General features: G+C 38.7%; 1 protein-coding gene across 2 annotated transcripts; it reads right to left on the bottom strand.

Annotated features, from left to right (window-relative positions):
• Positions 1-7456: 7456 nt before the first annotated feature.
• FAM98A (family with sequence similarity 98, member A) lies at positions 7457-22970 on the bottom strand. Of its 2 annotated transcripts, XM_011984227.1 has the most exons (8): positions 22777-22964; positions 19109-19257; positions 15843-15977; positions 12105-12289; positions 11009-11089; positions 10336-10452; positions 9314-9481; positions 7457-9228 (listed from the first exon to the last, which is right to left on the bottom strand). In XM_011984227.1, exons 1-8 carry the CDS (start codon positions 22827-22829, stop codon positions 8566-8568), a joined length of 1551 nt encoding a protein of 516 aa, XP_011839617.1. In that variant the 5' UTR covers positions 22830-22964; the 3' UTR covers positions 7457-8565. The 2 variants fall into 2 exon arrangements, with proteins under 2 accessions (XP_011839617.1, XP_011839618.1); XM_011984228.1 differs by lacking the exon at positions 12105-12289 and having other exon boundaries at positions 22777-22970.
• Positions 22971-25865: the final 2895 nt, after the last annotated feature.

Genomic DNA, 25865 nt, shown 5'->3' with positions numbered 1-25865 from the left:
TTGACTTAGCAGCATTATCTCTTGCAGTGACTTCATGCACTATTCCTTATTCCATTTTGGAAAACACTATGCTAAATCATAGGCATCATTCCACCTTCTTATTGTTTTTATTTTTTATTTTTCTGAGACGGAGTCTCACTGTTACCCAGGCTGGAGTGCAGTGGACTAATCTTGGCTCACTGCAACCTCCCCCTCCTGGGTTCAAGTGATTCTCCTGCCTCGGCCTCCCAAAGAGCTGTGATTACAGGTGTGCACCAACACACCTGGCTAATTTTTGTATTTCTAGTAGAGATGGGGTTTTGCCATGTTGCTCAGGCTGGTCTCGAACTCCTACCTCAGGTGATTCGCCTGCCTTGGCCTCCCAAAAAGTGCTGGGATTACAGGTGAGCCACCACTCCCAGCCGTATTTTTAGTTTTTAGAGGTCAGTTCTCATTGTCGCCCAGGCTGGAGTGCAGTGGCACAATCATAGCTCACTTCAGCCTCAAACTCCTGGGCCTAAGTGATCTTCCTGCCTTAGCCTCCCAAGTAGCCGGGGGTTACAGACATGTGCCACCATGCCCGGCTAATTTAATAATTTTTTTTTTTTTTTTTTTTTTGTAGAGATGGGGTCTTGCTATGTTGCCTGGGCTGGTCTTGAACTTCTGCCCTAAAGTGATCCTCCAACCTTGGCCTCTCAAAGTGCGGGGATTACAGGTGTGACCCACTGCGCCCAGCCTATTTTGTTTTTGATGGGAAAATAAAAGCATGACCAATGAGAGGGAATGTTCTGAAGGGACATAAAAAGGATTCTGTGGCCGGTGTGGTGGCTCACGCCTATAATCCCAGCACTTTGGGAGGCTGAGGTGGACGGATCACGAGGTCAGGAGATTGAGAGCATCCTGGCTAACACAGTGAAAACTCGTCTCTACTAAAAACACAAAAAATTAGCCAGCGTGGTGGCATGTGCTTGTAGTCCCAGCTACTCAGGAGGCTGAGGCAGGAGAATCACTTGAACCTGGGAGGCGGAGGTTGCAGTGAGCCGAGATAGCGCCACTGCACTCCAGCCTGGGTGACAGAGCAAGACTCTGTCTCAAAAAAACAAAACAAAACAAAACAAAACAAATACTGTAACATGAGCCACCCAATCTTCAACTCACTCCCTTTGTTATCCTTAACAATGCTGTTACACAGCAGCTCTATTCTACATAGTCACACACTGAATACTATGGAAAAGAATTTATTAGAAAAAAAGCTAGAATACAAAAGCAAATTTGAACACCATGTTGTACTGTTTCAAAAAAAAAAAAAAAAAGCAAAAAGATGCAAAGCAGATTGCCCATCTTTATGTATGAGTACTCAGGATATCTTGGGCTGTTTTGAAGTTGTAGGAAGGGCAATAATTGAGTGCTATGCCTTTCTCTGCAACATTTGTTCCAAACCTGAACCAGCAGGAATAAAGAGATTTCTCCCTAAGATTGTGCTTAGGAAGTTCCTGAATATTAGTTACTTCTGTATTGATAATAAACACTGAGTGTGTATTATGTGCTATACATTGTGGTAGGTATTTTATAGGGATCATCACACTTAATCCTCCCAGCTCTTCTAAGAAGGTGGGAATTACTCTCTTTAGAGAATGGAACATGATGGGTTAAATAACTTGCTCAACATCACATAGCTAGTGTACCAGACTGCCTCCTGGTAATTCAAATGAATTGTTAGGCAAGTATTTGTTGCATCCACCCATCACTCTCAAATTTTAACATAGGTACAAATTTCATTGCCCCAGTTTGTTATAGGGTAGGTGTCTAGGGGAAAAATGCTTTCTATTACTTTTATGTTTACTGGAGTAAGCACTTAAATAACTTGATAAGGTGTTAACCTTAAGAGTGGCACCACAAAATTTAAGTTTATTACATTTCATTGTCATTATAAATAAGATTTTTTAAAAAGTCCTTTTAGGTTGTAATTTACTTTTTATTAGAAACTTTTTCACTAATTTCTAATAATTGAAGGTTAGAATGAAGCAAATTTCTCTGTAGTTACACATTAGTGTAGTTGACTTGTGATTGATCATCTTCCATACCATACCACATAAATTGGTTTCTACTGGAAAAGAAACAATTCTGAAGCAGTTAAGCCTTGAGAGATATTACAGCTGGTGTTGACTAAGGCATTGATAGGTGCTGGAAACTTTGCATAACTGGGAATAAACCTACCTGTTCTGAGGACTTGATAATACTTTTCATGTATTTTGCAAAATAAGTCTGTTATCTCAACCATTTTGTAAATGCCTCATAAATAAAAGTAAGAAGCCAGGTGCTGTGGCTCACACCTGTAATTCCAGCACTTTGGGAGGCCAAGGTGGGAGGATCGCATCAGCCCAGGAGTTTGAGACCAGCATGGGCAACATGGCGAGGCCCTGGCTTTATGAAAAATGAAAAAACTTAGCTGGGTGTGGTGGTGCCCATCTGTAGACCCCGCTACTTGGAAGGCTGAGGTGGGAGGATCACTTGAGCTTGTGAAGTTGAGGCTGCAGTGCGCTATGATCACTCCAGTCTAGGCCTGTCATTCATGCATTTATTCACTTATAAACAAATAAAGAGAGACAGTACTAGATATGCTTGCTTTAAACCCCTAAATAATTGTTATTGATACTTTCGGGTTCTTAAAGATTTTCAGTTACATTTTCTTGAAGATTTCCCTGGTTTTTGTAACCTTTCAGAGTACATCACTTCATTCCACTAAATGTTATACTGTTATTTTACTCTGTCCTTTCTCAGTGAAGCTTCTAGAACTACAGTGGTCCCCTGGTATACACAAGATTAGTTCCAGGACCCCTGAACTAATGCACATACCATTATGCACACATAGTCAAGTCCATAGTCAGCTCTGTAAAACCCACATATATGAAAAATTGGCCAGTCCCTATAAGGAGGTCTTTACATCCTGTGAATACTGTATTTTACAGCGGCATTTGGTTGAAAAACTTTCTCATATAAGTGGACCTGTTGTTCAGGGTCAACTATAATCTAAATTTATGGTTTCTTTTCTCATTCTTTCCTTAAACTCCAGAAAACTGGCCTCATTTTTATTCTGAAACTGCTCTTGAAAATGCCACCAGAAAAAAACAGAAACACAAAAACGCCGCAAGACGTAATGGCTATTTTTCAACTCTAGTTTGTTGAATTTCTCTGTAGCATCTGGAATTGTGCATTACTGAGCTCTGGAGCCAGATGGCCCTAGGTTTATTCCAGCTCCCCTGCTTACTAACTATATGGATATGGGCAAGTCCTCTCAACTATCCTGGCTTCACACTCTTTACAAGTGAAAAGAGGGGTAATAGTAGTACTCATGTTGCTCTCAATAAACAGTAATAAAATAAATTAGCATTCGTAGTACCAATCCCAAGCTTCCACGCCGCTGTTCTCTAGGTGTCCCTCTTACTCTGTGACCCTGCTCCATCTAACTGATTAATCCTTAACTGATTAATCCTTAAGATTTCATCCTTGGTCCACTGCCCCTTTCCTCCCTTTTTGGATGGTTTAATTCAGAATCATTTTTCTGATGAAATGTTTCAATGCAAAAATCAGTGGATGTTGATCATTCCCAAACTTCTACCTCCAGGCATTTTCTGGAGTTTCAGACTGAAATCATTTCCCCCAGCACACCTTTCTCCCTTCTTGTAATTTCGATTTCAATTGGTAGTTCATCATCCACTGAATCACAAACCAAAAAAACCAAAAACCAAAAACCAAGGTTCATACTAAATTTCTTGTTCTAATATACTCCTATGATATTTGCTTCCTACGTAATTCTCAAATCCGCCCCTTCTCTACTGTTACTGTATCTACTACATTAGTTTAAGCTCTATGCTTCTGATTCCCATCTTTGCCCTCCTCGAGTCTATCCCCTAACTCTTGAGCCAATAATTTACACAGAGCCAAACTTGAATATGCCGTGTTACTGGTATATTACTGTACACAAAGTAGGTCCAACTTACTTAGAACAGCATGGAAATCCCTCTATTAATTGACCCCTGCAATCTTTCCAATTTCTGCCAATTTCCGCCAATTTCCACCCCATATAAACAATATGGAAACACTATGCTGTCCTAGTACCCACACAGAACTTTCATTATTATTTATGCTACAATTACCTATGTTTCTGATTCTGTCATTCAGTCCATGCTGAGACATTTCTCAAGGCACGGACTTTCTACCTCAGCCCAGCACAGTGCTAGAATATAGCAGATACTCATTTTTATTGAACCGAACTACAGGCCTTTCTTCCTTTTTTTCTGTTTTTTTGTTTTTTTCTCTGAGATGGAGTTGCCCTCTGTTGTCCAGGCTGGAGTGTAGTGGTGAAATCTCGGCTCACTGCAACCTCCACCTCCCGGGTTCAAACCATTCTCCTGCCTCAGCCTCCCAAGTAGCTGGGATTACAGGTGCCCGCCACCAAACACGGCTAAGTTTTGTAAGTTTTGTATTTTTAGTAGAGATGGAGTTTCACCATGCTGGCCAGGCTGGTCTTGAACTCCTGACCTCAGATGATCCGCCCACCTCGGCCTCCCAAAGTGCTGGGATTACAGGCGTGAGTCAACCGTACCTGGCCAGGCCTTCTTCCTTCTTGAAAAAATTATAACTCATTTTAACAAATACTGATCATTTTAAGAGACGTTTTCTCCCCAAGATTCTCCCCCACCCAGATTCCTAGGAAACATTTTTTTTTTCCCCTATCATTTCTGCCCCTGGCCTCTTTATTTACATTTAGTGGGCAGGGAATGATTTATTGTGGAAGTTCTCACACCAACAGTTATGTTTACTCCAACTTACAACCACACATCTGCAGGTGACTACAATTGTGCAAGGGGAAAAGTGAGTTCAAACACTGACATGCATACCTGTTTGAATCAGTGATTTGAACCCTAGGAATACACTGGTGTATACAAATATGGAAACCACACACACACAAAAAAAAGCATTTCTAGTTATTACCATGATAATGAGGAAAGACAGAAACAAGAAAAACAGGAAAATAAGAAGTCATAAAATGCTAAGTATTCTGTGATGAATGTATTTTTTTATTTAGGTAAACTCATTTTTTTATTTAGGTAAAATACAAATAAATACCTAAATTTTATCTAGGTAACCCTCTCTGTTAAAAAACAAATGGATCAAATGCTATCCAAATTACTTAAGGTGGGAGACGGGGGTATGATTAAATAATATAAACATATTTAAAATCTATTTTCAAAAGGATGTAATATAGGTAGACAAAGTATCCAGAAAGACATAATGGGCACAACCTAAAAATATTTAAGTCTAAGGATGGAGGTAATCTGGGCACTGGGAAATCAATTAAGTATATATAGAATGATTCAAATGTCTTGCCTCAGCAAGAATTAGTCTATTCTATGTCTGCCACAGTTGGACACTTGATTAGTTTGGATACAGAGCAAGAAATAAAAATGATAGTGGTACATGTTTAATAGTTTTCATACAGAATACTGACATCCTATTCTAGTTCCTAGTAGTAGGAGGAAACAGAACATTAACTAAAGGTACTGTCTCACTGTATCTGTTTTAAGAGATAACAGCTTAAGATTTCATATGTCAAAAATTCTCTCCTAATATTTTTTGCTTGTTTCTCCAAGAAATTCTTATATGCACTATTCCAGTAAATCATTACTTACTACAAGTTAAGGTTAAGAATGTGTATAAGATCAAAAGATACTCTCTATATAAAACCTAAGAACTTTAATATAACAACAAAACTAACTGGTGGTTTGAAATATCCTGTTTCTAGAGAACTTGATCTATGTTCAAGAGAAAAAACTCAATTCTTTTATGGTTTCAGAACGGGGGAGGGTGAGGGGAGGAATAACAAAGGCTGGTAAGGTTCCAGAGAAAAGGGAACCCTTAATACACTGTTGGTGGGAGTGCGAATTAGTTCAACCATTGTGGAAATCAGTATGGCGATTCTTCAAAGAGCTAAAAGCAGAACTACCATTTGGCCCAGCAATCCCTAGGAAAATAAATCATTCTACCATAAAGACACACACGCGCGTATATTCACTGCAGCACTATTCACAATAGGAAAGACACGGAATCGACCTAAATGCCCATCAGTGACCAACTGGATAAAGAAAATGTGGTACATGTACACACCATAAAATACTATATAGCCTTAAAAAAGAATGAGATCCTGTCTTTTGCAGGAACATGGCTGGAACTGGAGGCTATTACCCTTAGCAAACTAACACAGGAACAGAAAACCAAATACTACATATTCTCACTTGTAAGTGGGAGCTAAATGATGAGGACCCACGAACACAAAGAGGGAAACAACAGATAGGGGTCTACTTGAGGGTGGAGGGTAGGAGGAACCAGAGGAACAGAAAAGATAACCTTCGGGTACTGGGCTTCATACCTGGATGATGAAATAGTCTGTACAACAAACTGCTGTGACACAAATTTACCTGTATAACAAACCTTCACATGTAACCCGGAACGTAAAATGTTTACAAAAATAATAATGTTGGGGGAAAATCTAGTTTGAAGCAGGAGATGCAGATTTCAGAGCTATCAGGGAGAAATGTATGATTTGCTTTCTTATATGCTTATATTTGAAAAAACAATCTATTCACCATAAAGATAAATCAAAATTACATTTTTCTAAAGAATGAAACCTGTATTCATTAGGTATATTATGGAGTCTGAGGCTACAAAACAGATCAAAGCAAATAATAAATATAAATACATCCTAAGATATGATACATTTAAAGTATGAAACTTTACAATTTTATTTTAATAGGAATTCCTATATAAACATAATTATTTAACAGTTTAAAGAAACCAACACAACATTCGAGACAACTTAAAACCTTAATTTAATGATAAAATACTTGAAATTGTCTTCAAATTTGAACATTTTAAAATAATTTAAACGTTAGCTGAAAAATAAACAGGTAAAGTTAAAAGGGATGGTTTTAGTTATCAGAAGAATGTACTTATCTCAGTAGCAAGTAGATTATTTTAAATGGCATGAGTTGATTCTTTAAAAAAGCCCAATTTAGTAGTAGAAAGAAAATACAATTTCTCTTTTAACAAACATGTTTATATTTTCAGTTACTTCCTTTTTTTTAAAAAAAGTCCCCCAATCTTAGGAAGAATGGAGAAGCAAATTACAAAAAAAAAACCCTAAAAACTTGAGACATTTTTGCCTAGTATGTGTAGCAACAGCTACACCCAGTGGCCAGAGATGAGTAGTGACGGTTTCTAGCTTCTTATCATAAAAGGAAAACCTGGAAAGAGCCATTTTTCTATTTATTTAAGGTTTTAGGGTAAGAATCACCTTTCACTACAATTAGGTTTTAAGGAAATACTCAAGAATCTTTGGGAACAAAAGCCTTAGCTCATTAGCTTGACGCAAGAGTCCAGAATAATTCAGTAGCTAAAATAAAACTCAAACCAAAGAGAGAACTTAACAGGTACTTTATTGCTCACCTTTCACACAAAGCACACCTCCAGCCATTTTCTTTCACAGCTTGACAATGTTTACATGTACAAAAACCCAGCAAGAAGCATCATGTCATGTAGATTTCAGTAAGGGAGAATGTAAAACATCAACTCAGCCAGGCTTTTGTTTTCTGCAGCAATAATAAAGGGCCTCCTGCACTTAGCAAAAATCTGTCTTAACTTTGTAGTGCATTTCTTCCATTACAAAAAAAGTCTCCTGCCTAAAGCAAACTAACTTGTATTTGCTGAGCCAGTGGTATTAACTCATGCATAAAACAAATTTCGGTTTGCTATTTCTTCTAGCAAATTTCAAGTAAAAATAAGGTTGAAGGAGGAATTTGTTTTGGATGGATGCAAGTCAGTTTGAATTGCTATATTAAATGCCTACATGTACTATAGGTTCACAACTTAGTTTGCTTTTATAATCTTTATGGATTTTGGCCGTGTTCAAGGTTTTCAGATTTGAGCATATGATACAGTATTCCATCAACAAAATAAGGCTACTGAATGTGCTATCTGCAGAAGAGCTCATTTAATAGGAACTGACCTAAAAGTTCTATCATGAAGCACACGTGGCATAAAAGTCAACCGGGGGCAGAACTGTGCTTGGAAATAGGCATTGGAATACTTTAAGCAAAACACATATAAATGGTTATTCATATGAGGAAGGTTTCCTAGTAGTAAATCTAAAAAAGTCTAGGTGAATCCTCATTTTCAAAACTGCATATTGAAAACATGAAAACTACTTATTCAAGTAATTGCTTCAAAAAAGTATGCATGTTCTGACTGTGGAATTAGTCTACTGGTCAATTAAAGGCAATTTTAATCACCTTTTAAAAAATTTTTCATAGAAAGGAGAGATGTTATGTGTTTCTCAAATAAACAGCATTATGTAAGTCCAATAAAAAAATCCAACAGAATTGAATGAAGACCTACAAATGCTTATGCCAAGCAGGAATCTGCCTGCCACCTGTGGTCTCACATTAATTCAAAATAGGTGCTGAATTCAGGATTCTGAAACTAAGTTTCTATTACTTGAGCTCTAGCAAAATGTAAGGTTCGGTAGCCTCAACTAGTATAATGTCTTCCCTGCCCAAATCCAGAATGATTATACTGATAACCTCCATGCTGGAAATGCTGTTCAAATTGACCCCCTTGGTGATAATTCTGGCTCCCTCTTCCTCCCCAGCCTCCTCCCTGGCCTGCACGACCACCTCGCCCTCCACGACCCCCTCGCCCTCCACGACCACCACCACGATCACCGTGGTGCCCACCATCTTGGTATCTATTGTCCTGCTGGTAGCCACCACCCTGGTATCCACTTCCTGTATATGAAGATGTTTGGAAGCCACCATAACCTCCGCCTTGATAACCACCACTGTGGCCACCATGATAGCCACCTGGCTGGAAACCTGAATCTCGATAACCACCATCTTGGTAGCCACCTCCTCCTCCACTCCCTCCATCTGTCCAGCCTCCTTGATGCTTATTTCCTCTTCCTCCCCCTCGGCCACCATGGTCATAGCCACCACGTCCACCTCTCCCGCCTCCTTGTTCATGACCTCCTCGTCCTCCGTATGAGGAATGTTCATAGCCACCTCTCCCTCCTCCTCGGCCTCCTGTTTGCTGCTGGGGGCCATCTTGCCTCTTCTGCCATGGTGGCATCTCTGGGGGTGGAGGTTCGATTTCATTGGGTCTACCACCTCTGTCAGGCACCCTGCCCATCAACACCTACAGAATAGGAAAGATATTTTAAACTTTTATTTTACGAACAGAAATAAATGCATTTGGAAAAAATTAAAGGTACTCTAATCACCTTATTGATGGCACAGGCAGTTTTTTCTCTTATAGAGCCGCTGCTTGTCCTTAAAATCTTTGACAAGTCCTGCCTTGCAGCCAAAAGATGGGCAACAGAAATAGTACTTTTAGGGGATAAGACCGAACGTTTCGGCTGGTAAACCTTGGCTAATTTTTCTGTCTGGCTCTGTTGAAAGAAAAGTGTTCAAAGAGAAATATCAATTTTCAAAATGACATAAGAAACACATATTAAATAAGTTAAAAGTCTCCAAAATATCTGATAATGATATTTACTAGGCTCCAGATGGTAGGAAAAGTTACATACTACTGCTCCTATGTAGACAAGAACTACCTTAAAAGTACAGCTGCCAGACTTGTTGACACAACAAGGAGTGACAGGGACAGTGAGGGCAGGGGTGGAGTGGGAGCGCTTCCCTTTAGGGTTATGAGGCCAACATGATAAAAAGGTTCCCCCATCATTGGTCTCAGATTGAACATATTCATATTCTCTATTTAAATATAAGAATGTAAAGTTATTTCAACAATTTTGCTTTTTAATTTTCCTATCTTTGGTTTCTATGAGGTAATAAGTATCTGCTGAATGACCAAGGTCTTTACCTGGATTGTCTCATTTAGCTGAAAAAAAAAAACTTAAGTCTTATCAAATTCTCCAATTCTCTATAAATCATACTAAATCCAATATTTCTAACTTCTATTAGCAAATTAAATTGTTAGTTTAAAGTAAACAAGTAATTTGAAATCAATTTTTTTTTAGTAATTTTCAGAATAACTCCATTTCTCTCACAATAAGAACTCTCTCCAATAAAAACTGTAAAATTCAGATATGTTAAAAAACAGAAAATTGAAAAATGTCTTCATTATTGCTGAATAGTTGAGTCACTACTCAATAACTCACTAAGGAAAAATCCCTACATGTGTCTTCTATGTATTTCTCCCATAGCTGCCAAGTATCTAAATTGTTTAGATGTTCAGGGACCAAGTCTATAAATAGTCTGCTCTTGTAAATTATTTAATGTGTACCTTAGCTCTGTCAGACCAGCCAAAGGACTGTACAGTGACATCCAAACGTTTTATTAGCAGCTTTCTCCGGACTTCATATTCATTGGCTATGGCTTGGTTAATTGCTTCTATCTTTTCCTGAAGCAAAATTTAAAAAACTAGTTAGAATTTAAATCTGCTTGATCCTCTGTCCCAAAAGGGCAAAAACTACGTCTGTGTCATTCATACCTGAGATCCCAGAATTTAACAGTCAAAAGTTCTTATTCCATATAATATACTAACAATTAATGAAATGATAGGTGACAAAAAGCTGATTCTCAAAACAAAATGAAGAATATGTGAAATACACAACTCTTATTTATCTTTCCCATAATTTACTGTGTGAAACTCAGCCCAATGACGTTTTTGGCTTGAAGGCAATCCATCTGGCAATGAGAAACATGCATCACACTCAATTTCAGTTTACTTTTATCAGCTGTGTGAAATATTTACAAATTATGAGAAAAGTGCTTCTAATCTTACACAAAATTATTCTGCAGAAATCCTCAGATTCACAAAATGATTCTAAGGGTATTCAACTAGAAAACTACGTATTAGAAAACATAATTTAAAATGCACAAAATGTAAGTGTTGACATGAAAATCATAAACTCTATAGTTCGTTACAAAGTTTACTCAAGATGATTACTACTCACCCAGTGGGCTGGTCCCATTGGCTTCCTCAGTAAAGGCTTTCCCACATGATTAGGTGGAACTTTTGCTAATGTTTCCTTTAACTGATACAAAAACATAAATAAATGAATAAAAACTCTAAAGGTAAAACATCCTCATCTTCCCAATTCCCATCATATCTTGCCATCAAAAGAAGATTCCTGACAGAGGCAAAGGTGGAGGATGTTTTGAAATGCAAATGTAAAAGACCCACAAGATAAAGACACTCACTGGTCCCACTCCTCACGCCTACAGAAGTCCTTCATTGCACCTAGAACAGTGCCTGACAACAGTAGGCACTCAATGAACATTTGCTGAATGGATGAATGAACACACAGGAAAATATGGACTATGGATACACTGCTGCTCCCCTGTAGAGTTCAGCCAAATTTGTGCATCATGGTGCTGGTCTACCCCACAATGCAAATGTACCAATTCTTAAGAGTCCAGCAGATAAACATACAGGGAATAACTCTGCTATAACAAATACCATTCTCTTCCACTCATTTTTTGTTAAAATAGCTTGTTCCTAATTAATTGTATAGAAAATCTTAACTGATAATGTGTAGTATAAAAATAATTCTAATTTCCTTTCACATACTAGATTATGTTAGCAGTCAACAAATCTATTTTGTCAATTGAAGCATAAGGTTAGAAGTGACTGGATTAAAAAACAAAAATATTAACATCCTTTTCTGTCCAGTCAATGGGGAGGAGGGTGGTAACATTTAATGATAAAGACTTTAAATTGACTGTATCAAAGTTCAATGATAAAATAATTTTTAAAAGGACTGAAATCTTAATCCTTTTTACATTATATCTAGTTACTTTAGCTTGCAAACCAGTGTAAAGTTTCCTTTTTGAAAAAGAAACACGCTAACATGTTTTTAGGAAAAGACTAACATACTAGTTTATCTTTAAGGCATCTAGGATTTAAAACCCAAAATTCATTTCGTAACAATTACTTAATAATATATGCACATTCGGTTCCCATTAAGAGAAATTAAATTAATTGCTTCATTTCAAACAAATGTAGGACTATGCCTTTAATACACTACAATTTGGTACTAAAGGTCTTACTTTTTTTTCAATCCCGCTGAAGAATTGGAACATAGTTATATTGGCTGGAGGTTTGGACATTCCTAGAGCAATACATATGCCTTTCAACTCTTGAAAGACCTCACTACCGCCTCCTTCTTGAGCTTTTTTTGGAGGAGCATTCACACAGAGCATTCTGGCAGCTTCTAGTTCTGAGATGAGGTATGCTGAAGTAAACAAAATAAGATTTCAAAATGAGATACAGCTATAGTTATAGTCATAAGTCTGGAGTCACAACTATATAGACCTAATGATATGTAACTGTTAAAGCTGCAAGAATGGATAAAAACAAGAAAGAAAAACCACTTTCACCTGCAAATGAAATAAGATATAAACTGGTTATGTAATTCAGGTATTTAAGCGATATGTAATGTTTAAAGGTTAATTTTAAAATAAGCGATTCTCCTTTGAAACCGAAGGATTGAGGTAAGTAACATCTAAAAATTTGGATTCTTGAATTCTGGTATTAAGGAACCTCCAGAACAGGGGTTGGCATCTGTTAAAAATTTTGGAAAAGGTGGCAAGTGACGACTTTTTAATGACTCTTTTTTTTTTTTTTTTTCACTTCTCACTACTTGTGAGCATCAGTGATAAAACTACCTTGCTCTCTTATCTCCCAATAATTAGACAGCCTGTCCAGAAGAGGTGTGAAACAACAGTGATAAGAAGTCAAAGCTTAACTTACAGGAGAAGCAGGAAGGCACCCAAGAGTTCCCTTCCCATGGTCTCCAATTCTTATGTCGCCCTCTGACTGTTCAAAGAGATCCCTCTTTCATCTATATTCTTCTCAGGACTCCCTTCCCCCTACCTTCCTCACCCCATTCCCTTCAAAACAACAATAAAACTTTCAAAGCACTTCTTGGCATAGTCCCCTTTGTGTCAGTATCATCCCCTTGTGTGCTGATTTCAGCCTGGTATAATGAGGGCTGCAATCTGCTTCAGGTAATTCAGTTGAAGGTATAAATATTCAATCCCATTCCTTTAACATTCCCAAGGACATTTCAATTTTTATAAAAGATGATTAAGAATCATTTGAATCTTAGGATTTCCGGTTATGTGACAAAATGAGATTCTTCTGACATTATAACAAAACCAGTTTTGGAAAAAGATATTTTCAAGGCTCTCAGGTCCTATTAGAAGTAGAAAAAAGTCAACTTGTGTATCAAATTTCCTATACCCAAAATGTAATGCTAGAAGGATACAGTCCATAATTTTAGCAAATCATTTCTGAAAGGCTGCCAACTCCTGTTCTAAAACAATAAATACATCTAAGTTTCTGGAAAGGTCATTCTAAATGGATTTGACACTGTAAAATCTTAACGTGTTCCACACAGCAAACTGTATTTATGGGTTAAAACGTCAAAATAGTAAAACCCCACCGTTATGACAATAACCACTGTTTTTGTACATAAGGTTTTATTAGAACACTGCCACACTCACTCATTTATATATTGTCTATGGCTGCTTTCATGCTGTAACAGCAAAGGTATGTAGTTGTGACAGAGAACTTAGGGCCACAAAGCCAAAAATATTTACTATCTGGCCCTTTTAGAAAAAGTTTGCCAACTCTTGTTCTAGAAAATCATATACTATATGATTTAATACATTGGTTCTGTAAATTTGGGATAACATAGTTCAAGTATTCACAAAATTAGGTTACCAATATAATTACCGTGAAAAAACTTTAATCGTAATCGATGTGTTCAAAGCACTGGGAAACGCACTGAAGATAAAATTTTTTAAAACATCAAAAAGATGATCTCTTCCGACAATCTAGTTAGGAATAAAGAATATATGCAAAAATAAAAGATGAATAGTTCTTCATCTACTAGGAACTCAGATATCTTACTTAATTTACATAAGGGTAACACTCTGAGAACCATAAAAGGCTAATAAAAAGCCAGAGTCCTTAATCTGATACATGAGAGCTTTTCAGCCACTCACTCAAAGGCTATTCTATTTTACCAACAATTCTAATGAGGCTGGTTTGTTTTCCCCCCTAAAATACAATGTAATAAAAGATTCGAATTAGTGAGGTAAGGGTGCTGGAAAAGTAAAATTATAGCATCCAGATGTGACAACCGGTACTTCGAAAGATGAGAAATATTTACACAGGACCAAGCAGAAAATGAGTACATGTAGGTAAATGCTAGAATAAAGAGAGGTTACAAACTGAGAATATTTTAGAAAGGGAGAATCGGCAGAAGCAAAGATAAAGAGGAAAACAGTGTGTACATATATGTAGGAAGAATATAAAAAGTGAGTGACCACTAGATGATTTAGCCATTTAATTGAAGAGCAAATAGTTGTATATTCTTGAAAAGCTTTTGAGGTGATGATAGCACATTAAAATAAAGTCTAGAATTATGACCCTGAGTCCAAAATAATGTTCACTGAAGTCTGCTTAAGAAACAGAAAAGTGTGAAAGGCATTTTATACTTACATTCAAAGTGGTTTGTATAAGTATCAGAGCTAACAAGGCCAAACTCTGAGCTTTTTGGAAGAATTAGCTATTCAGGGTCATTAGTAAGCATTCCACGCAGCTATTATCTTCCTATGTCGATAACATATTCTAAGTGCCAAATATTGGTAAGGATAAGCAATGCTATAACGGAAGACTCAGCTGAGTACACTGCTATTGAATCAGTTACAGAAATCATACCATATGAAGAGTATTAAATGAATATGTAAGAACTACCAGCACCAATATCAGTATCAAAGCAACACCTAACCTTACGTGCACATTTCCACAATAACAATCATTTGACAGACAAAGGGAAAGTTACAAAAGTGATTCTGGAATAACTTAGTGCCTAAGTATAATGGCTATGAACACTTTTTTTTTTTAACTGAACCTTAAAAACTGAAGTTGTATCATTTTTTCAGAAACCATAACAGAGTTGTAAAGACAAATATTTTTTAAATCCTCTGAATTATCTGTCCTAATGAGAACTACAATAGCCAGTTAACCAAAGCTTAATGTCAATGTGCTTCAGAATGCTACATAAATTCTGAGTTAAGACTATAGGTTGTATTTACTGGAAAGTTTATAGAAGGTAATAAAATTTGTGAATCTACTTACTGTTTTTCAGTGTGAAGAGACAAAACAGTAGTAAGTATGTAAAAAACACGGAAGGAAAGAACTTTTCATAAAAATGTATTTCCCAGAATGATCAGTAAGTACCAGAACAATCCAAGTATTATTCCAGAATATTTACAAACAAAACCAAAATCCCCAATTATCCAACCACAAAGAAATAGCAACAAGACGAAATACTTTATATTAACCATTAACCGTATCTACTATTATAAATGCTTACTCTCCTCAAAGAAATCAATTTTTAAGCAAAATCTCCATTATTTCCATACTATCTTCCTAGTATACTTAAAAATGTGCTTCTAGTCTAAAATGCAAGTGTAAAGATCATACACTTAAGCATCACTCCAACACTACCAGTGATCACATTAGGAGAAGCACAACAGCCTGAGTACCACTGAAGCTGAAATACTGAAAGAGTATCAGTTACGAAAACAATAATGCTACCAGTGCACACGTCTACCCTCAGCTCCTAAATTGGAAATTTAAGGAAGTTTTCTTTTAAAATGAATTCTGAATTATATCCATAATGAAACAAACAAACAAAAAAACATGGTCAGTTTACTAGTCATGGAAAACATAAACAGAAAATAATAGCTATATTCTAGTAGCCATGAACTTACTGAGCAAGAGGAGGCAGTTCTTCTGAATGAGAAGGCGCTTGGTCACATCCCCAGATGTCAGTGAAAGATACGGGCAGTTCATCTCCCCTAGTAGCCCACTCACCTCAAGCTGGAATTCTTCAGCTTCACTCGGACCTTTAAGAATTAAAATAATCTTGTTTAATGATAGTGATTATTTTTCCATTAGCATAACAATTATTATATACAATTGAAATTGTTAATAGGATTTTCATAACTTGAGTTTCTTTCCCTTCTAATTTATCCTTTCTTATACCACTGCAAAGTTTCTTCTTTTTTTTTTTCTTTTTTGAAATAAGGACTCTGAGGCCCAGGCTGGAGTGCAGTGGTGTGATCAGAGCTTCCTGCAACCTCAAACTCCTGGGCCTGAAGGATCCTCCTGTTTTACTCTCTGGAATAGCTGGGCCTATAGGTGTATGCCACCATGCCTGGCTAATATTTAGAAAATTTTTTTGTAGAGACTGGGTCTTACTATATTGTCCAGGTTAGCGTCCAACTCCTGGCCTCAAGTTATCTTCCCACCTCGGCCTCTCGAAGTGCTGGGATTACTACTGGCATGAGCCACTGAACCCAATCTAAAATGTTCTTTCTCAACCAGTATTCATTAGGTCATTCCCTTATTTGAGAGTCTTTAATGGCTCCTTAATTCCTCTCTCATCTCATCTATTTTTTTTCTGTCTGCTTTTAAAGATTCTTCATAGCTGCTTAGGTTAGATCTTCCCAGCATATTCAGCTATAATCACCTACTTTCCCTCCACAAATATTTGTTGTTTGTGCCAGGCCAGTCTCCTCACTGTCCCATGAATAGCCAGTCTCATTTCCACTGTGTGCCTTTATTTAAGTTATTCCCTGTGACAGATATGCCCTCCACTCTCTTCCCCTATAGCAAATCCCACCCATCCATCAAAGCCCAGTGGCCTTGCTCCTTGATGAAACCTTCCCTGTACTTGGCTGAAACTTTACCCGTGTATTTGCTGATTTCCTCTCTCTATGAACCACAAAGTGGTTCAGCATCTAAGTATCGTACTTGGCTGGGCACGGTGGCTCATGCCTGTAATCCCAGCACTTTGGGAGGGGGATGGTTTAAGTTCAGGAGTTCGAGACCAGCCTAAGTAACATGGCAAAACCCCGTCTCTAAGAAAAATAACAAAAATTAGCCAGTCGTCGTGGTGCATGCCTGTAGTTCCAGCTACTAAGGAGGCTGACCTGGAGAATTGCTTGAACCTGGGAGGCAGAGGTTGCAGTGAGCCCAGATCGCGCCACTGCACTCCAGCCTGGGTGGCAGAGTGAGACCTTGTCTAAAAACAAACAAACACACAAAAGGACTGTACTTAGCGCCAGTTGTTTAATTTGTACGTAACATTCTCAATTAGACAAAATATGAAGACAGCAAACATGACTTACAGTCTTGTACTCCCACAGCATATAAAAAAAGGTATAGAGTTCACTGGGTGAACCAAAGGAAAAACAAAGCTCTTTCCTCATTATTTTGATTGTTCTCTATTCAATATCATAAAGGGGAAGAAATTAACAAACTTTGAGAGTCACTCGATCACCTGAGTCCATTTTCTAATCTGTAATACAGGAAGACTACATTATGAATATTTTGCAAACTGTGATCTGTGAGCCCTTGAGTTCCACAGAGCTCCTTTAGAGGCAGCTGGGAAGATGAGAAGGAAAGAGTTGGGCTAAAGCTACCTCGTCTCTACTTTGTTAGAACACCTTTTAACCTGTTTTACATGTTAGCTTCTGTATCACGTTTCATTTGAGAGAAAGGGGCTCCAGGTTAAAAATAGGTATCATCTAGTACTGGTGTTTTCAAAGGTTCCTACAGTCTCTGAAACATCTGGTCAAGAGGCAGTATAGCATGGTGTTTAAACGCACTGGCTCAGAACTTGACTACTGCTCTGGGGGTGAATCCAGGCTTCACCCCTACAGGTTGTATGACCTCAGGCAATGTATTTAAATTCTCTGGGCTTTCTTGTTAAAGGTATGACAGTAATAAAACCTGCTTCATAGGGTTGCCCTGAGGTTTAATGAGCTAACACATATAAAATGTTTAGAACATAGGGAGTACACAATAAATGCAAGCTGTTGCTGTCATTATTGTTACACTATACTCTCCTTAATAATTAGAATTGAATGCAACTAACACGTACACATTAAATATACTAGCATGCAAGCCATCATCCTCCGCAAACTAACCCAGGAACAGAAAAAAAAACACCACATGTTCTCACATCTAAGTGGGAGTTGAACGATGAGAACACATGGACACAGGGAGGAGAACAACACACACCAGGGCCTGTTGCGGGGTGGAGGGTGAGGGGAGGGAACTTAGAGGACAGGTCAATAGGTGCAGCAAACCACAATGGCACACGTATCCATATGTAACAAACCTGCATGTTCTACACATGTATCCCGGAACTTAAAGTAAAATTTAAAATACATATATATATACACACACACACACACACACACACACACACTAGCATGCAAGAACGTGAGCTCTTCAAACTGTGATTATGTGGAAAAAAAGGAATTATATGTATAGTTCTCCATAAGGGTGGGTTAACAGGTATTTTCCTTGGTCTCCTATTATAGGTTTACCTACAGCAGGAAGGAACCAGATGGTAGAGTGTTAGGTTCCAAGCTTTTGCCTCTTTTGCAGTGTCGACAAACTAGTGCAACAGTGAAAACAAAACTGGTAAATGCAGAACAGCTCTCAGACCCATAAATTTGATCGTCCTGGATCGCACTGTGATGTATGTAACAATGCATTCTTATGATAAACAAAATGTCTTAACAAAGTGTTCTCTTTCTCCCCAAGCATAACAGAATAATAATGCATTTACTCTACATTCTATAGATGCTTCTAGAATCTGGTAGTCCTAAAAGAAAAATATCCCAGTATCTACTTCTAGCCATCAATCTAGGATCTTACATTTAACAGCTTACAAAATACAGGAAGTTCATATATTCTATGCTTGTGGTCTCCCTTTTTCTGTTTCTCAGTAATAGGGTTATTTTCAGCCTCCACGAATTTTTAAGTTACATGACTTTATTCTGATATTTCAATTTCTGAATCACCTCTAAAAACAATGGAGGGAAAAAAATCTTGGCTCCTTAACAAATTTTTTACATTTACAAAAAACTTGGAACTTTCAGCTTTAGTATTGATAATGTTCAGTTGACAATACCTCAATGTTATTTTTATACTTTGTACCTAGAAGTGAACGTTTACTTACTGTTAGTTGCTTGCACATTTTCCTCCAGTTTACAGAGTACTCTTAATTCAGACACCAGCCAAGCACAGAGTTTGGTAAACTCGGGGGAACTGGCTCCAGCAGAGACTGCCTGAGAGAGCGCTCCATCTTCCAACAATGGGCCCTTGTAACTGGCAAGCAAGAAATTACATTTCAGAAGAAAATACAATCACATCTAATGTATTACAGATAAAACATAGCTATGGTTTTATTTATATAAGCAATAATTTAATAAAGATAAGTTATGTGATCAATTTTAAATGGGCAAATATAAACAAAATTTAGAACTATACTGAACCATTACGAAAAGCAGCTAAATGGTAGCTGCATTTCAACCTTTCAAAATGTAGGTGAATATCTAACAGAGTCGCATATACTACTAAATTATGTCAACTTCTGTACATTTACTAAAAGCTTTCATTGTAAAAAGGTTTATTTTCTTACTGTAACTGGAGTATTGAAAGCAAATTAACAAGTAATAGATAATTATACTGTAACTTATTTCAGAAATAAAACTTAGGTTATCTTTTCTAAAAACTTTCCAGAAAACAACTAGATTAGGTTTTTATTTTGAGATAAGGTCTTGCACTGTCACCTAGGTTGAAGAGAAGTGAAGGCACAAGCCACCAAACCTGGCTAATTTATTTTTTATAGAGATGGGGTCTTACTATGTTGCCCAGGCTTGGTTAGGTTTTTAATGACTTCCTTTAAAAGTAAAAACTTTCCGGTTAACCATTTATATCATTTTTATAAATTTAATGACAGCTAAGGCTAGTAAGACATTCTAGTACCATAGAAATGTCAAGGTTAGCTTAATAAATATTGGCCAGTTAATGAACTGGTGCGTCTAAATCCTAATCCTTTGTAAGTGATTCCAATATAATTTTAAAATTTTTTTAAATGTTCAAACATTCATAAAAGATGACAGTCACAATGAACTCCAATCACCAATATTCTAAAATATAAGATTTTTGTCACTCCAAGTAATCTTAAATACATATTATTCATATTGCTTTATATTCTCTTATATATTGATAATAATGCTTACTCAAGATGATACAGTAAATATGCTTAAGATAATATAATGTTTAGGCCTGGCATGGTGGCTCACGCCTGTAATCCCAGCACTTTGGGAGGCCGGGGCGGCCGGATCATGCGGTCAGGAGATCGAGAACATCCTGGCTAACATAATGAAACCCCGTCTCTATTAAAAATACAAAAAAATTAGCCGGGCGAGGTGGCGGGCGCCTGTAGTCCCAACTACTCGGGAGGCTGAGGCAGGAGAATGGCGTGAACCCGGGAGGCAGAGCTTGCAGTGATCCGAGATCGCACTACTGCACTCCAGCCTGGGCTACAGAGCGAGACTCTGTCTCAAAAAAAAAAAAAAAAGGTAATATAATGTTTAGAACTACAGGTATGTTAGAGAAATGACAGTTCTCAATCCCTTTAAAATATGATTACAGGTTTACACAGTATATGCAACAGAATGAAAACAAATCATATACCAAAAAAATGAGATCACATGTAGTCTGGCATCTAGATTTATAAACTGCATATTATTAGACACTGGAATCAAAAGACTAGGCCTAGAAGTTTCTCCTTGTGTTTCACATTTTGACTTCATTAGTTTATTCAACAAGTAGTTACTGAATTTCTACTGTGTGCCAGGTAAGAGATAAAAGACAGTCATTTGCCGGGATAGTGGCATACACCTGCAGTCCCAGCTATTCTGGAGCCTGAGGTGGGGGGATCGCTTGAGCCCAGGAGTTCAAGACCAGCCTGGTCACCAGAGCGAGACCTCATCTCATAATAAATAAATAAATAGAAAAGGGAGTCATTTAATTCTAATATTTCTCAGTGAATCCTTTAAAGGTACATTTCAATTAATTAAGGCTGACTTTTAATGTTTAAATGCCATCAAACTAAGTAGTTAAGGTTAAAATTTATAACAGTTTTCAGAAAATCCATGGTTTACATTACAATCCATCTCAAGTAGTTATGTGATTACAATTACTACAGTAACAATTACTTGTATAGTATCCAAAAGAATAAAAAGTTTAAAAAAGGAGTGCAAAAATTAAAAAAAAGACATTAATGGGAAGAAACAGCATCCGTGGCCAATTCTTAAGTGACCACCATCCATGCGGAAAGACTACATTTCATAAGGTCTACCCCCTTCCTTTCATTCCACTCTTCCTTCAGTACTACAGTGTCATTTATTCCAGAAAGAAGCTTCTAGGACTTCATTTCCTTTCCCAGTAAAGGGACCCTCCTCGGGGCCCCTCACAGCGTATTTTCCCAGTATCCTGTGAACCCCTTTTCTACCTCACCTCGTACCCTAAGTGCCCAACACTGCCACAAAGCAACTGTTCCTTAAAAAGTCCTAATGAATGAATGGTTTCATGTGTGAACAAGCAATTTAGTCTGAGATGTCAACTAAAGAGACTATTCTGCTGAATGACTTTAACATATGCCCTAATGAAAGAAAGAAGCCCCCTAAAGTCTGGAATATTTATGAAAATTCAGAGCAAGTTTCCAAGAAGAGAACAATGCTATTTCACTCTGACAAAGACAGATGATAAGCACGACTACTTCGGTTCCTAAAAATTTCTACTAGGGTACTAAATTATTCAAATAGGCAGACTTTGGGAATCCTCAAGGTGTTTCTTCCTAAAGAAAGGTTTCTCTCAAAAGTTTCCTTGTCATGGAAAAACCAAATAGAAAGTTTTGATAAAGAACTTGTTACTTAGAAATACAGCTAGCTAAATCTGTACTTTGTTTTGATACCATACCTGTAGATAAATATCTAACCATACAATTTGTTTCTGGAACCACATTTAGCCCAAGAGGGTCCACGTTCTCAAGTTTAATAGAGTACACTGATCTGGGTGACCCAGTGAAATAACAAACCCTATTTCCAATTTCTGGATACTGATGAATTATGGTTGAATAACTATCAGGAGGAGGAGAGACAAAATGCAAAACAAATATGCAGGTTCTTCGTGGGTGAAGACGACCCTGGTCTAATGCGGCTCAACGAGGTAGAGTATCACAGACTCAAGGCAAACTGCTGGTGGTTCCCAGGGACGTGGTGATAGGTTAGATGCACAAGTGAGCTGGCTAGCGGAACAGATGCAGCGCCCATACAAGTGGCTTAGGGAAGCCTGGGTGCATGCAGAGATGACTGGGCAAAGGAGAAATTTTGAGAAAAGTGGGGTGGGGTAGGAGTAGGGGCTCAAGATGGGAGCAGGAAATATGGAGAACAAGTAGCAAAGCAGAATCAACTTTGACAACCTTTAGAGTTGAGGGGTTAAGGGGGAGGGCAGGAGGATGAAGCGAGGAGAGAAGCTCGGGGAGTGGGGGTGGCGAGAACCAGAGCCCAGACAATGACACGCATGACTGACAAACGCTGCGGGTAGCTCGGCTGCAGGGAGCACCGGGCAGGCCTAGAGGTGTTGGGATTGGAGGACCCCGAGCTAGCAGCGCAGACAGTGGACGTGGCACTGGGGGTGCCGGGGCCAAAGGGAAGCAACAGCCAGGAGCCACGGGGTGCGGCGTGGAGAGGCAGGTGTCTCAGACTGGGGCGCAGGAGGTGTTCCCAGGGGGCCGGCAGCCTGGGGCTTGGGAGACCGCTGCCCTGACAGTCTTACCCTAGATCTTCCAACGACTCCAAGATGTCAGTCTCCATGAGGTCACACTCCATGCTACTGTGGTATTCAAATTTCCGAGTCGTCAGGCTCCCCTCTTCGCCGGCAACGCGTACACTCGCGCATGCGCTACTTCTCCGGAACTTCCAAATCGACAGCTGGCGCCTCAGTTCCCGCACTGCGCATGTCCGGAGCGTGCGCAAGACACTTTGTCCCACCGGCCGCCCCACCCCTGCCCGCTACGGAGTTGCAGGGCCCGCAGTTTTGCACATGCGCGTTACTGCATAATGAAGCCAGCCGCCCAAAGAAGGGCAGGAGGACCGGCTGCGTGGCAGCTGGGCGTGGGGACCACGCGAGGGGGAGTGCTCTCGGCTCTCTTTATTGGGTGTACGCATGTGCGAATGTAGGGGGCGAGGCGGGCCGGGAAGGAGCTTGGAGAGTCTCGGGACTCGGATGGAGTCGGCTGTGAAACCGAGTCTCTGCATCCCAGACGGGAGATCGAGTGGCTCTTCGTAGGCTGCCGGCATGTGCTAGCCTTAGCTTGCGGGTCACGGAGAAAGGGAGAGTTCTTGCGCTCGCGTCTTTAGGACGCGGGTAGACGGGCCAAGTGCAGACGGCAGATAGCGTGCCATATGATTTCCTTGTGGCTTCAGTAGCTTTATTTCAGGGTTAGGGATGAGCCAACTTTCCGTAGACTATGGATGTTCAGAAAGTTGCGTCGTTTCCCCCACGCATTCTCCACTTGACGTCTAAAGCCCTTCCCAGACACTAAGCATGTTATTTTAAGGAGAAGGGGATCTTCGCTCCATAGCAAATAGAACATTTTTAAATCCACGTAGTTTAGACAGTGAATAAACTTTTTGGCTGTACTGTCATTACTTTTGACATGATTTGCCCGGGTGAAACATTGAGTTCATGATGTGTTATGGTATCTTGGCAGTTACTGAGTGTGTGCTTAGAAATTATTGAAAAATGAGAAATGTTCCCAAAGTGATGGCATATTAGAAAACTATATTTAACCATAAGTTGGCATACTGTTAAATCGTGTAGGCATTTAATTAAAGAGTTTTCATATTGATACCTGTTGATTTTATTCTGTAGTTCTCAGCCATTTTCGTGTCTGATGGATAGATGTTCCTATCCTTAGTAGTACCTTTTCCTTTCTTTTCTTTTCTTTTTTTTTTTTTTTGGAACCGAGTCTCTCCCTGTCGCCCAGGCTGGAGTGCAGTGGCGCAATCTTGGCTCACTGCAAGCTCGGCCTCCCGGGTTCACGCCATTCTCCTGCCTCAGCCTCGCAAGTAGCTGGGACTACAGGCGCTCCCCACCACGCCCGGCTAATTTTTGTGTTTTTAGTAGAGACTGTGTTTCACCATGTTAGCCAGGGTGGTCTCGATCTCCTGACCTTGTGATCTGCCCACCTCAGCCTTCCAAAATGCTGGGATTACAGGAGTGAGCCACCGTACCCGGCCAGTAGTACCTTTTTCAGTTTCCTTATTTTGCATCATCTGAGGTGGGGGTAGGTTTTTGATGTGGCCCTACTCCATTGACCCACATTATGATACAGTCACCATAAGCCTGTGTAAATATTAGTCACATTCTACAGATGAGGACACTAAGGCTGAGTGGCTTAATAATCTTCAGAGATCTTAAAGCCTTTAAGTATGGAACTAGATTTTGAGATTGAGGCATATCTCAATACGCAGGATGTGAAAAGAGCAAAATTTAGCTACTTGAATTTGTTGAAACTTGTATATGTTGCACATACTTACCTTATAATAATGGAATAATTATTTTCCTCATAGGGTTGTTGAAGGTGCTAAACAAAAAGTCATGCCTAATACAAAAATCAATTTTGAAAGAAAAAGGGTTTCATTCTTGACTCACTTTTGATGTAAGCTATAACAATATTAGTGAATGAACGAGTGATGACATCCCTCAAAGTATTAGTATTCCCTTTCTTTTTTTAAAAAAATCCAGCTTTTGCAGGAATAGTATTCTCTTTCTAATGCACATCATTAGCTTAAATGAAGGATTGCTGATATGAAATTTTTATGTATTATTGTTTAAAGTAATTCTACAATGGCTTTCTCTGCAATTAAAAAAAAGCTTTTAAATACTACTTAAACAAAATTGTGTTCCCTACCAAGCAGGCTCAGAAAGAAAAACAAATTGTCATCATTTTAATGAGATCTACTAGGAATCTTTTGCATTTTATTTAGAAATTATTTACGTGTATAATGGAACCTGGTATCTGAAGACCTCTTTCAAACTGAGTTTACGAGAATGAAAGGAACAATGATTTGGGAGTGAGGCAGCTCCGGTTTTTGCATCAGATCAGTGTAAGAAAGAATTTTTTAACACTTTAAGAGTGGTCTTCAAGTGAATTAGGTATCATTGAGAGATGATGAGCTTCCTGTCTAGAAGTGTTCACCTAGAGGCTGAATAATTACTTAAGGGGACTCTTGTGAGAAGGCACACCCACAAGTGCCACCACATGCCCTTTTACTGATGACTTTGATTCTAGATTCTTTCTCCAAAAATAATATAAAATACCGACTTAAAACCCTTCTAGGGTCTGGCGCGGTAGTTCAGATCTGCAATCCCAGCACATTGGGAGGCTGAGGCAGGAGGATTACTTGAAGCCAAGGGTTCAAGACCAGCTTGAGCAACATAGCAAGACCCTGTCTCTGTTAAAAAAAAAATTAATTAAAAATGACTTCCAGGTGGGACCCAAGTGAGGCAGAGGGGCAGGGGATGGCAGATCAGCGGTAAGCATGGCATATCAGGGCCTCACCATGCCTCTCTTTGCAATGAGCGTGTTTTGGGGTTTCATTGGTTTCTTCATGCCTTGGTTCATCCCTAAGGGTCCTAACTAGGGACTTATCATTACCAAGTTGGTTACCTGTTCAGATTGTTGCTGTCTCTTTTGGCTGATTGCGATCCTGGCCAACTCAACCCTCTCTTCAGACTGTAATTGAAACATGAAATCATCTGGTATCTGAAGTGTCACTGGCCTTGAGGAAGACAGGCTTTACAGTGTTCAGTCTTAGCAGTCATGAGAAAAGAATTCCTTCTAGATGCAAAAATCACCT

Source organism: Mandrillus leucophaeus, unplaced genomic scaffold (assembly GCF_000951045.1).
Source record: "Mandrillus leucophaeus isolate KB7577 unplaced genomic scaffold, Mleu.le_1.0 Scaffold264, whole genome shotgun sequence".
NCBI classification, from domain to species: domain Eukaryota; kingdom Metazoa; phylum Chordata; class Mammalia; order Primates; family Cercopithecidae; genus Mandrillus; species Mandrillus leucophaeus.
The sequence above is the reverse complement of the archived record's forward strand: the minus strand, read 5'-3'. Positions and strand labels throughout refer to the sequence as shown.